The 17,718-nt window shown below is 39.3% G+C and overlaps 1 protein-coding gene across 1 annotated transcript in view; it reads right to left on the minus strand.

Moving 5' to 3' along the window:
• The window catches only part of TXLNB (taxilin beta), an 81,198-nt gene that overhangs the window by 23,020 nt on the left and 40,460 nt on the right, over positions 1-17,718 (minus strand). The window contains exons 4-5 of the mRNA XM_043963514.1: positions 13,726-13,896; positions 2,898-3,092 (exon numbers count right to left, since the gene is read on the minus strand). Coding sequence (XP_043819449.1) covers positions 2,898-3,092; positions 13,726-13,896 — 366 coding nt within the window. The remainder of the gene's footprint in view (positions 1-2,897; positions 3,093-13,725; positions 13,897-17,718) is intronic.

Raw genomic sequence — 17,718 nt, forward strand, 5'->3', positions numbered from 1 at the left:
AAGAATGCCTAACATTGCACTGTGGTCCCTTTGTACTATTCCCTGCATTTTGTGTGTGTGTGTGTGTGTTTTTTTTTAGTGAGGCAACTGGGGTTAAGTGACTTGCCCAGGGTCACACAGCTAATGCGTGTTAAGTGTCTGAGGCCGGATTTGAACTCAGGTACTCCTGACTCCAGGGCCGGTGCTCTATCCACTGCGCCACCTAGCTGCCCCCTATTCCCTGCATTTTAAATAGAAATTTATATAATCCCTACATTTTAAAATATCAGGCCTATTAAGTAGAGGTGTCCAATAGCTTTGTTTTTTTGTTTTGTTTTGTTTTGTTTTTGCGGGGCAATGGGGGTCAAGTGACTTGCCCAGGGTCACACAGCTAGTAAGTGTCAAGTGTCTGAGGCCGGATTTGAACTCAGGAGCTCCTGAATCCAGGGCGGGTGCTTTATCCACTGCGCCACCTAGCTGCCCCCTTGTCCAATAGCTTTGGATGAGCTCAGAGTGAGAATCCACTTTTTCCCCATTATCTTCCCTAATGTTGTTAAATCATCCACTGTATTAAAGAAGGTAGGCATCCTAGAAGTAGAGAGTTGTTACAACTAACTGGAAAAGATCTTTGATATCATCTACCACAGTCTTCTCTTTTCTTAGCTGAAGAAATTGAGGCCTAGTGACTTTCCCCAGGTGATATACCTAGTAGGAACAGATATATACCTCCTGATTTTTAATCTGTTTGACCCAGAGAAGAATCCAGAATTCTACAAGGTGATTGATAAAGATTCACAATGAAGCTTTTTCAAAATTTCAATACCTACTTCATTTAGTATACTGACTATAACTGGCATATGTTCATAATGGAGCAGTAGGACGTCTGCACTGTAGGGTTAATATTATACTATTACTTTTTTTTTTTGCAGGGCAATGAGGGTTATGTCACTTGCCCAGGGTCACACAGCTAGTGTCAAGTTTCTGAGGTCAGATTTGAACTCAGGTCCTTCTGAATCCAGGGCCGGTGTTTTATCTACTGCACCACCTAGCTGCTCCTATACTATTACTTTTAATCTCAGCATCAGGATAAATTGTAATGGTGACTTTTTTCACAAAATCAGCAAATTTCAGAATTGAAAAGGAGCTAAGAGGCCATCCAATTCAACCAATAGTTGAAAAAAGAATTCCTTCTCTAACATCTTTGACAATAATTAATAATAGTAATTATTGCTAGCATTTTATATAATACCTACTATGTACTATGCTAAGTGCTTTACAATATTATCTCACTTGATGTTAATAACAACTGTGGGACTAGGTAGGCACTATTATTGTTTTTATTTTACCTTTGAGGTAATGGAAGCAAACAGAGATTCAGTGACTTGCCCAATGTTAGACAGCTAGTAGGAGCTGCAGGCTGTATTTGAGCTTAGTTCTTCTCAACTCCAGGATCAGTGCTCTATCTATTGTACCACCTCACAACTTAATAACAATTGGTCTTCTAGTCTTTGTTTAAAGAATTCTAGGGGGCAGCTAGGTGGCACAGTGGATAAAGCACCGGCCCTGGATTCAGGAGGACCTGAGTTCATACCCGGCCTCAGACACTTGACACTTACTAGCTGTGTGACCCTGAGCAAGTCACTTAACCCTCATTGCCCCGCAAGAAAAAAAAAAAAGAATTCTAGCAACTTAGAACCTGCCAATTCTTTACACTGGCTTCAAGGAATGCACATAAATCACTGAAGAGCTGTATGTGGATCTGTGGTCACAAGATGGCCAATCCCAATACTAGGTCAATGACCTGACAACAGTGATTTACTAAGGGCTAAGAAACAGGATGAAAATGTAGAGACAAATGTTCTTCTGCTTTCAACATATTCAGAGGTTGGTCTAATTTTTAACTCAACCCTGGGGAGAAGAGTATGGTTCTATAGTGGCGAGTGTTTCAGATAGATAGAAGTGGCTCCAGGTCACTGCTAGTTTGGAATATTTCCGGTCAATTGGCTCTAAATCCTACCTCTGTCATATTACCTATTTGACCTTGAATAAGACACTGTTGGACTTTATCTGTAAAATGAGACTAAGGTTCCTTTCAGTTCTAACTTTTTTGGTCCTAAATGAATGTCCTTCTTTTCGCTTATCATTTCTCTGTGTATTAGTCCATACACGCATTCCTGGAGCTGGATCGAAATTTGTGGACTAGAAGGTAGAATGACAAAATTGTCGCATTTATCTTACTATGTAATTCCTTTCTCTTAAAAGCATTATTACAAAACTCAGTTCTCCACATATTTCTATCAAGAGATGACAAAATTCCAAATGCCCTTGGATCTCAGAATACTACAAAGCTCGTTTAGTGAAATCCACAAAAATACTGAAAAGATTGGCTTAACTAGTCACACTTAAAAAATAAAATGGATGAAAAATGGTTTGAATCATAGAACTTTACTTACTTCATTTTTTATGTATTTCTAGGTACTGTAAGCATGTAAATTCAGATGAATTTCATTGATTCAGTAATGTTATCTGTAATCTTCTTGGTTTAGAAAGAAAACTGCTCCTAGGTATAAGTCCATTAATGAGTGGGCCTAAACCTTATTCCCACAATTTCCTTAGTTGATAATAGCTACCATTTACAGAACACTTTAAGGTTTGCAAAGCACTTTACATATGCTATCTCATTTGATCCTTACAATGACTTTGTGAAGGTTGGTGCTATTATTATCCCCACTTTACAGAGAAGGAAACTGAGGCCAAAGAAGTTAAATGACTTGCCCAGGGCCACAGAGTAAGTATCTGAGGCAGGATTTGAATTCAAGTTTTCTTGACTCCCAAGTCCAGCATTCTATATGTTGTGCTATCTATCTACCCCAGTGGCTCAGTGCCCCTTTTTTGGTGTGGCTTGATATAGTTCTTACCTCTTCTCTGAGTTCATACTGATCAATGATGCTTTTCAGTTTCTCTGCTAGCTCTGTATTCTCTTGGCATAGCATAGTGTTTCTTTCACTCTGTTGCTCAATCTGAGTCTGGATGTCACTCAGTGTGCCCTGAAAATGACTTGTGATCTCTTTCCTTTTCTCATCTTCCTCACGTGCCCTCTGAAGAGTTTCTTCCTGTTGAAAAGAAGAACAATATTTGATTTTGAGTTTCAGTAACCACCCCACAATTTACAAAATCTTTTTAGGCTGAAGATCAGTAACAAGATGAAGAGAAAGCATAATTAAACATGTGCATAAGAAATTTTGAGTTATTTTCTAAATCATACCGTTTTACCATGATGTAAATATATATCAGTTCAACATACAAATATAAATGATGGGTGAATAGTTCCTGGAAACAGGTGCTGTGAACACCTTGTTTCTAATAGTTACTTATGAACAGGCTTGTCTGAAAAATGACTAGGCTCCAGCTGAGTGTTTGAATGAACTGTGGCAATTTCTACCAAGCCCACAATACCCAGTTCTGATCTGACTGTGTTTAGCTGGAAACAAAGGTCACTTTCTTGCCAGGAGTTAAAAGTGATGGTTCAAAGCATCCACTCCTGTGGCTTGCTGTGAGGAGGAAAATCAGCCTCACACCTCTATATCACCACCAAGACATTTCAACTGCCTAATAATGTTATTGAAATATCATACGTTCACCCAGGTGAACAGTATGTTATCCTTTTTCTTAAGAAAAAGGTTCCCTGAAAGATCAGTAACAAGGTGAACTAAAATAGTTACTGAGCAGTTGCACTAGTCTCAGCAAACCTCCTGGATAGTGAGCTTTTGTTCGAAAAAACAGTCATGTGTCACATGGGGTAATTGACATATTCTCTGGAAAATTCTGATTCTGGGTGTGATGATAAGTTTCAAACCCTCTAAAACTCTAAAAGAAACATCTAATTTTCTCTTCTTTCACTTTGTTAGCATGGCAGAATTGGAAATTAACTTTCATAATGTCATTTCTTTTCCCTTTTTCCTTCTAAATCAAAACTCTCCATTCACTCAGACCCACTGACAATATACCAAAATTTCCCACACATCTATATTGAGTGCTGTTTGCTTTGTGCGTCTTATTCCCATTCTTTTAGAGTAAAAGGGTTTAATGTTTCCATGTAAAAATAAAGATAGAGACACTTACACAGCTGGCAAATCACATATAGACATTGAAGGGTTCCTTTCTAGTCTGTTTGATTAATTTATAATATACAAGGACATTTTATGCATTCATCAGTAAAAAGTAAAAACTGTATAGTATGGAACTTTCTAACAAAAGTGCCTAACAAATTCAAATTAAGTCCTGAAGATGGTTTTCTTTTTTTTGGAGGGAGGGGATGCGAATGGAGTGGGGAGGGCAGGGGGATTCTGTAAACAACAGTAGTTATGTTTCATCTTTACTGTAGATAAGAGTCACATTCGACAGGCAGACCTGGAACAATTAGCAATGTTGGAGGAAACTCAAAATGATGAAGTAAGTCACAGTTTGAGAATGTGAATATTTTATAGTTCACATTTTATTTACAATTTAAAAGGACTATTCTCACAACAACCCTATGAGGTACACAGCGCAAGCATTACCCTTTGGTTTCTTGTCTGAGCTCACCAGCCACATCTCCAACTTATTGTAGGACATTTTGTTCCATTTCACAAGCACTGATCAAGCTCTAATTATGGGTAAGCCACTGTGGAGGCACTGGAAATATAGTGAAAAAAAAAACCCTCAAACTGTCCTTGCCCTCAAGGAGCTTACCTTTGTGTTGTTTAAAATCTAAATTGTGGGTTCTAATCTGCACCCCCAACTTTGGGGGGGAGCTGGCTAAAATCACTGATAAATTCAGTAAGAGTTTAAGCTTTTAAAGATTTATTACAATATATTATAAGTTCATGAAAAGAGAGAGACTGAGAACAGATTCTTTATAGCATGGAAAATCCTAGCTTGGATCTATTCGTTATAGCCAGAGGAAAAGAAACCTTCCTTTTCCTAGCAGCCCATGTAAAATCTCTCACCACCAAGCCGATGTCCAAATGACAAGGGGGACGCCTCCTTTTTCTCCCGTCTGCCACCACACACCTATTCCTCATGGAGAAAGGGAGTGAGCGAGCATCTGCTTCCTAGTTCCTCTCTCCCTCCCCAAAAGGGATTGATTGATTGAGACTGATTGACTGATTGGTTGAGAGTAAAACACTGCCTCTGAGAACAATGTCACTCAGGGCCAGCCAGGTGTGGCTTCCATCTAATCACCCTTAAGTAGGTACTTAATTTCTCATTCTCACCCAATTCAAACAATTCTAAATCAGTCTTCAGGTGGGGCCGCTGGGTGTCTGCCAAATCCCATTATTTTATCACACCTTCTATTCTTAGACATAGCATGTACAAAAATAAGTATTATAAAAAGAAAATTGAGGAGGGAGAGATCTTGAACAATAGGGGAGGTATAGGGCATACTTCATTGGGAAGGTTGTGGCACCTGAATTGAGCCTGGAAGTAAGACAAAGGATTGTGATAGCTGGAGATTTGGATGAAGTGCATTCCAGATATGGAGGAATAGCTTGTGAGGAGGCAAAAGATGGAATATTGAGTCCAGGAAATGGCTAGGATTCTCATTTGGCTGGGAAGAGAAATGGTAGGCAGTAAGTCTGGAAATGTATGTGGAAGACAGACTGTGATGGGGTTTAAATGCCAGGGGAGGTATTCGTATTTTATCTTATAGGCAACAGGAAAATGCTCAAAGCTTTTGAGCAAGGGAGTGACATGGTTAGTTCTGTGTCTTAGGAAATTATTTTGGCAACTGTGTGGAAGATTAGGGAGGGAAAGAGACTGGCAGCAGGGAGACCAATGAGAAGGCTCTTATGCTCATTCATGTGAAAGTAATGAGAATTTGAACTAAGTAGTGGTTATATGAGTTGAGAAGGGAAGAGAATAGATTAGAGAGATACTGTGGGAATAGAACTGACAAGTCTTGGTAACTAATTGGATAGGAATGAGGTGAGGGAGAGAAAAGAGTTGAGAATGACTCTGAGGCTTTGAACTTGGATCATTGGAAAGATTGCCCTTAATGGAAATGAAGAAGTTTGGTGAAGGTGTGTAGGGTTTTGTTAGAAGGAAGAGAATGGATTCAATCTTGGACGTGTTAAATTTGAGGTGTTAATGGGACATCAAGGTGGTATCCCAAAGGCAATTCGTAGTGTTGGAGATTAAGGATGGAAATATAAATGTAAGAATTATTATTTTTTGTTGTTTTTTTGCAGGGCAATGGGGGCTAAGTGACTTGCTCAGGGTCACACATCTAGTAAGTGTGAAGTGTCTGAGGCTGGATTTGAACTCAGGTCCTCCTGAATCCAGGGCCAGTGCTTTATCCACTGCACCACCTAGCTGCCCCCTAAGAATTATTTTTATAATACATAACCTACATCAGATTGCTTATTTTCTTGGGGAGGGGGAAAGGGAAGGGAGGAAGGAAGAAAAATTTGGAAGTAGAAATCTTATAAAAACAAGTGTTGGAAATGATGTCAACATTTGACTAGAAAATAATAGAATACTTTTATGATTTAAAAAAAGAATTATTTGTATAGAAATAATTCTTGAACCCTTGGAAGCTGCTGAGATCATTGAGATCACTATATGTACACTATATGTGTACATATAGAGAAGAGCACCCTAGATGGATCTCTGGGGAACTCCTCTGGGGAGCCCCACAGGCTAAGTGCAGGCAGAAGATTGATGTTGAATGGGCAAAAGGAATAGAAGAGGGGCAGCTTGGTGGCACAGTGGCTAAAGCACTGGCCCTGGATTCAGGAGAACCTGAGTTCAAATCCAACCTCAGACATTTGACACTTACTAGCAGTGTGACCCTGGGGAAGTCACTTAATCCTCATTGCCTCAGTGGAATAGAAGAGTGATCAGACAGGTAGGAAGAAAACTAACAAAGAGTAGTGTCATAAAAAATGTACTTCCAGTACCTAAAAAGAAACATGTCTAAAACTATACTTTTCCATCTTCCAAAACTTATTTCTCTTTTACTATTTCTCCTGGGTACCACTATCTCCTATCCCCTGCATTCAAAGTTTTGGTGTTGTCTTTGAAACTTCATTTTCTTTCACCTCTCATCTTCAACTGGTTATCTGGACCTATTGATTCTACCTCCATAACAGCTCTTCTCTTATCCATCCCTTCCTCTATTCCCATTGCTAACATCCTAAGACAGCGTCTCAATATAACCTACCTGGTCGATAGCAATAATCTCCCAATAGGTCTTCCCACCTCAATTTTCTCCCTTCTATCTATACTTCCTACTCCTTCCAGACTAATTTTATACATAGACCTGGTCATATAATTTCTCTGCTTAAAAATTTTTAGTGGCTCCCTTTTACCCACAGAATAAAGATTTAACATTTTTGTTTGACATTCAAGGTCCTCTACAACCTGGCATGACTCAATCAGTTAACAAGCATTTACCTTTCTAGCCTTACCTTGAATTTCTCTTCCATATGTACTCTATGCTTCAGCTAAGCTGGACTTATCCCCAAAACATACTTTGGGTTTTCCTGCCTCTACAGAGCTACCCACACTATTTCCTATGCCTATGATTTCTTCCCATACCTTCTATCTTTTGAATTCCTACCCATCCTTTAAAGTTCAACTGATAGGGGCAGCTAGGTGGCACAGTGGATAGAGCACCAGCCCTGGAGTCAGGAGTACCTGGGTTCAAATCCGGCCTCAGACACTTGATACTTATTAGCTATGTGACCCTGGTCAAGTCACTTAACCCCAACTCCCTCACCAAAAAAAAAAAAAATTCAACTGATAGGCCATCTTGTATGTAAAGTCTTCTTTTGTACCCCTCATGGGAAGCAACCTTCTGTCTTAGATCCTGTTTTGTGACTCTCTAATGCCCTTGTAATATATTAATATGTGTTTTAGCAATCTGCATGTAACATCTAATGTGTTACTAGATGAAAATCAAAGGGAACATGTTTAATCTAAACTTGGAATCTCCACAAATGCCTAGCCCAGCCCTCTGCATATAGTAAGTAGTGAATAAATGTTTCTTGAATTGAATTGCACCCCCTCCCATTTTATAGATAAGAAAATTGAGGCCCAGGGAAGTTGTGATTTGAGTACTGTCTCATAGGTAGTATGTAATTTCCAGATAAATCCAGTGAAGTTTCAAAAAGAAAGCATTTTGCAAAACATGCTTTATCAAAAGGCATAGTAATTCAACTGTTTCTCAGAAATTTTCTTTTGATGTTTTCCATCAACTGATATTGACATTATCATTCATGAAAGTCACTAAGACTATTCCAGTGGAACTATTCCCAAGAATCAGCATAGCTGCTTCAATGAGACTTATCACCAAGTTGGTCACAGGATGATAAATTTTCTAGTCACAGGAATGCTCCAGGCTGTCTGTTCAGGTATAGAGGGGTTCCCATCTATACTGGTAACTGGAGGGTGGGATTTGACACTGACAAAACTATAGATCTCTTAAGTGTGCAAAAGTAATAGGATTTGTAATTTAAGAATTAAAATATATATGTATATAAAACCAAACACGTATGTACATATATGTATGCATTTATATATATATATCTGTCTATATGTCTATGTATGTGTGAGTGTGTTGAGTGACACTTGTGTGCCTGGTCCTATTTTGGAGGTATCATGGAGGGTTGGGAGAGAGTATACTGGCTGGTCTTGTGGGACTAGCTCTTACAAAAGAAGTAGAATTATACCCATCTTTGTGATATAGATGTGATATTTAAGGGTCCATTATTTAAAAATAATTGGTAATAACTCTGTAAGGGTTCATTCAGAACTCAATAAGGATGGGTACAGGAGAAATTCTGATCAATTTAGAATCAGGATTAACTATATCAGCAAGGTACAGTGGAAAGGGAATCAAGGCTTAGAGTCAAAAGTTCTGGGTTCAAATCCCCAAATTCTGACACAAGTTACTTAACATCCTTGTGCTTCAGTATGCTCAAATATAGCATACTGGGGGTTTGAATTAAAATAGGGGGCTTGAATTAGGTGGTCTTTGAGGTCCCTTCTAACTCTGCCTCTGTGCTCCTTTGATCATAAGATACTGAAATCATAGAATGTTATTTAGTCAACAAGCATTTATGAAAGCCCTACTATGTGCCAGGCACTGTGCTACACAGTAAGGCTACAAAGAAAGATGAAAGCATTTTAGAGATCACTTAGCTCAATTCCTTTGTTTTATTGATTATGAAATGGAGACCAAAAAGAGTTTAAATGATTTCCTCAAGATCTCACAACTACTTTGTATTCACGCTGGAGCTAAAATTATGTGCATCTTCTGATTTCTGATCCAATGTGGTTTTCATTGGTCTATATTCCCTCTCTGAGAGGGATGCAAACACCACAAATAAGAGTCTTTTATTGCTTTGCTAGCCAACAGTAGGAAGGGAAAGGGAAATCTTCAGAGCAAAAAGCAAACCTAGACTCATGGAATGTTAGAGATGGAAGAGACCTTAACAATTTCTTTCAAAGATGAGAAGACAGAGGCCCAGAAAACTTAACTGACTGGCTCATGGACACACAAATTGTGGAGGAGCCACACTAAAACGCATGGCTCATGACTGCTCTTTTGTTCGTTTAATGACACAATGATTAGTCTCAAACCACTTTATGACAACTCTGGCATTTTGCAACAGATATTTTACTAATAGGCCAAGAAAAGCAAATAAAATGAAGCTTAAGGTTTGACTCCTCTGGCTAGGAAATTACTATTATTTCTGAAGTATTTTGTTGTTGTCATTAAGCAAGAACATATAAATTAAAAATGCAAACAAAATTGCAAGAGAAAATACCTAAAATGCTTATGGGAACAAACTTTCACCTTCAAATATGTTAGGTCAGGTCTTTTTAATCTATTTTGTGGCATGGATTACTGAGCAGGCTGGTAAATTCTATGGACTCCTCGGAATTATGTTTTTAAATAATTGAAGAAAATGTTAAATTTCAGTTAGAGGTCAGTAAAAACAAAGGACTCCCTCTGCCCTCCCCCGCCCCCCCCCACACATTGTGGAAGGACTTGGGGACTCTAGGGAAAGAATATTTGCTTCAGATTCACAAGTTAAAATTAATGAGGTTGAGGGGTATACTAAATAAATTCTAAATTCCCTTGAAGTTCAAAAACTCTATGACCTATAATGATTAAATGGTCTGTTTTTCATTAAAGCAGATATCCTAGAAGTGCCTCTACTAGTCAACTCTACTAATCTGAGTTGCAGTTTTATTCTTTTCAAGTATATTATGATATTTCATGAAAACTATCCCATATACGTGTGTGTGTGTGTGTGTGTGTGTGTGTGTGTGTGTTGGGACAGATAATCTCTTAGGTCCCTCTTACCTCTGAAAACCTAGGTCATGAAATGTTAAATTAAAAATTAAATAGAATATAATCACTTCAGGGGCAGCTAGGTGGCAAAGTGGATAGAGCACTGGCCCTGGATTCAGGAGTACCTGAGTTCAAATCCGGCCTCAGACACTTAATACTTACTAGCTGTGTGACCCTGGGCAAGTCACTTAACCCCAATTGCCTCACTTAAAAAAAAAAACAAAAAAAAAACCAAAAAAACAGAATATAATCACTTCAGGCTACTACTGGTGAATATACACACACACACACACACACACACACACACACACACACACACACACACACACACACACACACACATGAAAGGAAGGGCTCTTTGATCCATTGAGGATAGAATGTTATATTTCCATAAAGTGGTAGAAAAGGGGGCAGCTAGATAGCGCAGTGGATAAAGCACTGGCCCTGGATTCAGGAGGACCTGAGTTCAAATCGACCTCAGACACTTGACATTTATTAGCTGTGTGACCCTGGGTAAATCATTTAACCCTCATTGCCCCACCAAAAACAACAAAACAAAACAAAACCATGAGATGGTAGAAACAACTTTGGATGGTTACAGCAACACACGTTGGCATGCCCCACCTCTGCTTTCTCTAGCCTCCTAGAATGATAAGCATGTGGTAATAGCTAGAGTGTGGTCATGGCCAAGAGTGGTCCTTCCTCTCTATACCCATCCATATCTTCCATATCTTTCACCTTCAAATCCCTTTATTCTTCATTTCCAACTCAAATTTAATTTTTTATTTTTATCCCTGCTGCGGCTTTGCTAAAACAATGAAATAGAAATTCTGAAAAGGGGACTAGGTTTGGTGTCAGAAGACCTGGGGTGGCCTCTGTTACTAACTACTTTTGGAAAGTTCGGCAAAGCATTTCTTTTCCCTGGGCCTCAGTTTCCTCATCTCTTAAAAGAGAGGTTGTGATAGATCTCTTAGTTCCCTCTTTGCTTTAAAAACCTAGGTTCTTAAATTTTAAATTTAAATTTAAATAGGAGAATATAGATAAACACATCAGACACTACTCCTAGTGAAATCAATTCTCAAGTTACAAAGACTTTCCACACCCACTCCCTCCCCCCAGTCCATGTTTATTATTTTTCTCAGCGCAGGCTTTGCAGTGATGCCAGGTTTGAACGTTACTGAAACCATCACTCCTGGCAACAAGGTAACCTGAGAATTAGAGATGCTCATCACCCTGGATTCCCCATTTCCCAGACAACAAATGTGATCTCTTGATTAAAGAAGAGGTCAGGGTATTAGGGCCCTCAGTTTGCTTCTGGTTTTGTGTATAAGGCTTGCACATTTAGGAAAGTCTTTTAATCTCCCCCTGTCTCGGTTTATCCCCTTGTGAGCACGGGTAATAATGCATACCTCATAGGAACATTGGTGTTTAATTAATTAATGTTTGTCAAATGCTTCAGGATCCTTAGCTGAAAAGGAGTATTGTAGAAACTGGAAGTATTATCTATTAGAGAGCAGTATCTTGCCAGCACTGAACAGAGCCAGTGTCTGTGTGTAATCAAATTAACCACACTGCTGAAGGCTTATGCCGTAATTAGTGAAAACACATACAGACAAGTGAAGTGATCACTCCATTATTTTTAGTAGGAATTATTGTCTGAAGAGCTCCCACGTTTTCTCAATCCTTTCTGTGTGCCTATTTACAGGATGACTATTCTGGTGCTTACTATGACATTACTTTGTCAATTACCATGTCTATAATTTTTCACGTAATTCAAACCTTTTCAGGGATTCCCATTGTAAATACTGAAAGTTTTTGGTTCTTTGAAAATTTGTACATGGATAGGACTGAAGGTTGCCACTTTAAAATAACTGAGAAGCAACATAATGTGTATATTGGTAATAACACTGAAGGAAGGTAGGAGTTGGGTGACGTACGGTGAGGTGGAATAGTAAGATAGAATGCTGGACTGGGAGTCAGGAAGGCTTGAGTTCAAGTCCTGCCTTGGACACTAGCTGTTTGACCTTGGACAAGTCACTTTACCTACTGCCTCAGTTTCTTCATCTGTAAAATAGAAAGGGTTGTTTTGAGGAACAAATGAAATAATATATGTAAAGTAAGCTTAAAGTATTATATAAATGCTAGTTATTATAGCAAATAATAATAACCATTATTGTTGTTATTATTATTATTGCCCATTATCATTATTGCTTAGGTTTGAGTCAGAGCTTGGTTATTTCTTTCCTTTGTGACCCTGGGCAAGTCATTTGACTTTTCCAAACCTCCATTTTCTCCACGCAAAAATGATACCTATTCCATCTACCTCATGGGGTTGATGTGGAGGATAATATAAGGTATGTATCTGTGGGAAACAGTTCATGGGACCATAGTTTTAGAGCTGGAATGAACCTGAGAAGCCACTGAATTCAACCCCCTCATACTCTGGATGAGCAAAGTGAAACCAAGTAATCTTGACCAAGGCTGCCGTATTAATTGCATATTAATAGGTCTGAAAGAAAGACCCTCTGAGATGAAAAGAAAACTCTGTCTAGGCCAAGACAGTCCAATTTATACTCTTTGCCCATTCTACCTCCCCTGGGTCTAGAACATTACATCTAGGAATATGTGAAGGAATGAGGGGCCTGGAAGATAAGGGAGGACAACTATGTATCCCCAGTGCCTGGCACATAGTAGGCACTTAATACTTGTCGAATTAAATGAACCATTTGTTACGTGAACTAGGTACCACTCTAGACCCCAGAAAAAGAAAGAGAAAAAATGAAACAATTCCTTCTGTCCAGGAGCTTACATTATATTGGTGGAGGGGTTTTGGACTCTGTTTTCTTTTTCAAGAGAAGTAATAAATTCTAGGACAGCGAAACTCTGAGAACAAAGGGGGAAAAAGTTCTCATAAGTACTTAACTCCTAAAACATTCAAAGGACTAGGGTAGGGCCTCTTTAATCTTATAGTGTTACCTGAGTTCATCATTTAAACTCCCAATATGCTTTCCTTTAGAAAGAAGTCATACTTTAATATTTGAGTGCTAACTTTTTTTCTTTTTTTTTTTTTGCTTGAGCCTAGTTTTTAAGGAGCTGGGAAAAGGAGAAAAGACTGTTTGTCTTCTCTCTCTCCTGCAGGCAGGAGCTCAGAAAGCCAGATTTGGGGAGGAGAGCTGGTACCAGCTAGATACCAGTAGGGGTCACCAGCACCCCAGCCCTGGGGCTTGCCAGAAAAAAAAAAAAGTGTGCTTCAAGTGGGTGGCAGACAGCTCAGGGAGCTCCAGAATGTACCCAGGATGCACTTGGCTGTTCCTCATTCAGGGAACTGAAAGAGGGGGTGGCACAAGCGGTGGTTTGAGTTTGCAGGGCCTCAGATCCTGCCCCCAGAGGAGCCTGCTCACCTTGAGAGTCTTGTTGTGTCTCTGCAGCTCTCGGCACAGACTTTCCAGCTTGCTCCGGGCCAGGATGGCTTTGCTGTGTTCACTCTGCAACTGGTCCTTCTCCTTGATGACCTGGGCCTGCCTCTTCTGCAGGTGCTTTAGCTGCTTCTGCTCGGCCCGGTGCTCTTCCAGCTGCCAGCGCATGAGGGAGGGAGGAAAGAGCATGAATTCTCTTGTAGGAGAGATTAGCAGGGCAGAAGATGAAAGATTGTTTTAAAGATCCCGGGGTTGGGCTTCTTGGAGATGTTTATGAGCTCATCCCCACCTCTGCTTCTCTCCAATCTCCTCGCCTTTTCAATAGCCTCACAAATCATGATGGGAACCCACAAGCTTATAAATCTTCTTTCTTAATTTCTGATCCCTTTCTGCTTTGAGTTGCTATTTGAATGCCTTATCTCTATTGCTCTTTGGTGGCATGACCCCAGTCTTAATACAGGGGAACTTTCTTAGAATTTATAAATGATGCCAGATCTCAGGGATTAGATGTGACATAATCGTTAGGAGGTAACCACTCAGGAGCATATTTACTTATTTTATTTTATTTTTTGTGGGGCCATGGGGTTAAGTGACTTGTCCAGGGTCACACAGCTAGTAAGTGTAAAGTGTCTGAGACCAGATTTGAACTCAGGTCCTCCTGAATCCAGGGCCAGTGCTTTATCCACTGTGCCACCTAGCTGCCCCCTTAATTTTTTTTTGAAAGGCAGTATAGTATAGTGACCAGAGTCAGGAAGTCCTGGGTTCAAATCCCATCTCAGACATCTATTTGATGTCTAACATTGTGCTAGTTGGGGGGGAGGTCTCTCTGAGCCTCAGTTTCCTCATATGAAAAATGAGCATAGGAGTAGCATCTGCCTCACAAGGTGGTTGATCTTTATTTGTGATGATCAAATGAGGTGATAGATGTAAAGTTCTTGGTGAACCTTACAGTGATGTGTAAATAGAAACTATTACTTTGAATGTTTTATGAAAAGATTAGCAGTGAACTTCAATACAACCATTAAAACTTGATTAGCAGTTCTCTAAACAACATTTCAATGTTTAACATGTCACAAACATATCATATACATTTCAATGTTTAACATATCAAGGCAGGGGGGGGCAGCTATGTGGCACAGTGGATAAAGCACCGGCCTTGGATTCAGGAGGACCTGAGGTCAAATCCAGCCTCAGACACTTGACACTTACTAGCTGTGTGACCCTGGGCAAGTCACTTAACCCCCATTGCCCCACAAAAACAAAAAAACAAAAACAAAACAAAAAAAACCCAAACATATCAGGGCAACTTTTCAGTTATTCTCTTTAAGTCCTTATCGGGATTATTTGTCCATTCATTTAATTTCACTTTTCTTTTCACATATTTGTAGTTTATATGTACCCCATTCCGCTTGTTCTTCTTCTGAATTTTGCTTTTGAGTTATTATTATTTTTGCCTTGTTCCTCAAAACAACCCTCTTGTGCAACTGTGGGAAAAAAAGGAGGAAAGGGGCGGGGGAACCTCATAGCAACCAAAGCATAAAATCTTCTTTCTTGTGCTGCTCTCTTTTTTTCTTGGGGGGGCGGGAAGCTGGAGGAGATGGTACAGTACACATGGAACCAGTGTACACTAAATCACCTGCACATTGTCAGGTTTTCTCCAAAGCTACTGAGAGAGCCATTGGGTGGCAGTGTGGTTTTTATTTGGGTATGCTTTGGCTCAGAGCTACCTCTCCAGAGGCAGGGAGAATGGGGACTGAACCAAACTAGGGGATTAAATGTGCTCAGCTGCCTGCATTAGCACAGCTGCCAGAAAGGAACAGTCAAGCTAATGTTTTTGGTTTGTTTTGGTTTTGCGGGACTATTTCTTGAACTAGAGTCCCTTCAGAATAAACTGCTATGCCCTGTAGGGGATCTTCCAGAACTGGTAACGTCCCTGGACACCATAGTGGAAGGCTAGCTAACAGAGGGACAGCTGGGAATTTTTTCCACCTGGGGCAAAACAATTAAGGAGGAGCGATCATAGCAGTCTGATTAGGGAGTAACTCTTCTCATAGCCTCTCCTCACTCCACATCCCAGGACCATACTTCCTCCCCATATCTTGGACTTCCTTTCTCTCCAGGGGCCAGTGCATTATAGTAACTGGTCAAGGAGAAGCCCATCTCATCTCCCTTCTTTGCTGACCTCTACTAGTCCCTCACTCTCTAAGTCCATCTTTCTCTACCCTTCCCCACTCTGTGAGAGAACAAGGGCAGTTTAGTTATAACTGGGACGAGTAACCTTTAATCCTTCCCCTACACCTCTATCCCCACATTCAATAGGCTGTGACCTTTTATCCTTCCTGGAGACTGCCTCCTCTCAAGGGGGAAAAGGATGTGAAGTATACTGATGCGGAGAAGAAACATGCTTTCCCCACCTTTGCACCCAAAACTAAGGCCCGGCTGGCCTGCCAGAGTTTGGGCTCTGTTAACTAGTAATACCTCCTACTCCATGAGTAGCATTTACAGACAGTCAAAGCCTGGGATGATCCCTTTGGCTTATAGCTACATTGTACTCTGGCAAACTCCATAGTGTTCGTCGTATGAGAAATATTGGTTTTTGTTTTATTGAACGGAATGTGTCACAGTAACTCTTTTGAGGTTCCAACCATTAAAATGACAAAACAAAACAAAAAACCAAAGTCATTTTCATCCTTACAGAATAAGCTAGGTAGACACATGCTGTCATATCCTGCACTCATACTTTTGAACAATTTCTACTCAAGTCAAATCAGGGGGAGTTCGCCTAGAGAAAATTTAGACACATACACATGATGAATTGCGACTGAAATGGATATCTTAATAGAGGCACATTTAAAAAATGAGTGACTTTTTGTTATATGGTTTCTTGTGCAAAATTCTCATTTATGGGGGTAGATGAGGCCCTTTCATTGTGTAATCCATTTATTATATATAATTTGATTACACTTGTGCTAAGATTTCTTGTGCTTATTCTTAGCTTTTGGTGAATATTTTTTTAAAGCCCTGAAAGTTTTTTTTGAATCTTCAGAGAAATGATTTGGACATTTTCTTTAGAAGACTAAAAACTTAGGCACTCTTTGGATTCATTTCACTTATAGTATGGAAGATCCTTATGTTACATGAGGAGGAGGAAAGAACTCAAAACTTACTCTTTGACCATGTAATGTTTTCTTGTATCATAGGATTTCAGCTCTACATTGAAATTCACTACTAAGGCTATCTTGATTGGTCTGAGAATGCAAGCTCTTTTCTCTATTACTGGATATGATGTTCTTTTAGTTCAAAATTACTTTTTAAAAATACTTTTTTATTGCTACCTTTTATTTTTATATCGCCCTTACCCCTTTTGTCCCCTATACCTAGAAAATTGTCTCTTGCAACAAAGAATTTAAAAGAGGGCAAATAAGCAACCAACACATTAACCATGTCTAACAGTATATGAAGTAGTCCACATATATAGTCCCCCACCTCTGTGATGAAAGGAGGGAAGTAAAAACTACCTCCTGTTTTTAATCCTCCAAAGCTGTGCTTAAAATAATTAATGATGGTAAATAATTTTGGTTAAATTAGATAAGTGTTTCAGAATATTCATGGGCTTTTAGAAATATTTTTAATGTCCTTGGATCTGGCATTATAGGTGTCCTAAGAGTCTTAGTGCAATTTACTGCCTGGACTTTCTGAATCACTTTTCTTCCCCCCTTATGCTTTAAGTATATACAAGAGACCAAAGACCAAAATTTATTATTTAACAAAATATATTATTTAACATTCTTATTCTTAAATTGCAGTAAGGTACACTAAGATTTTTGGGATATCCTGTATATACATGATTAAGATAGATATATTGACTTTTCATCTGTTAAATCCTTTTTCTTTTTTTCCTTTTAAGGAAAAAACTAAATGTCTTAAACTAGAATTATATAATGATAGAATGTTAATACTGGAAAGGACATTGAGAGC

The sequence above is a fragment of the Dromiciops gliroides genome, chromosome 4 (assembly GCF_019393635.1).
Source record: "Dromiciops gliroides isolate mDroGli1 chromosome 4, mDroGli1.pri, whole genome shotgun sequence".
NCBI classification, from domain to species: Eukaryota; Metazoa; Chordata; class Mammalia; order Microbiotheria; family Microbiotheriidae; genus Dromiciops; species Dromiciops gliroides.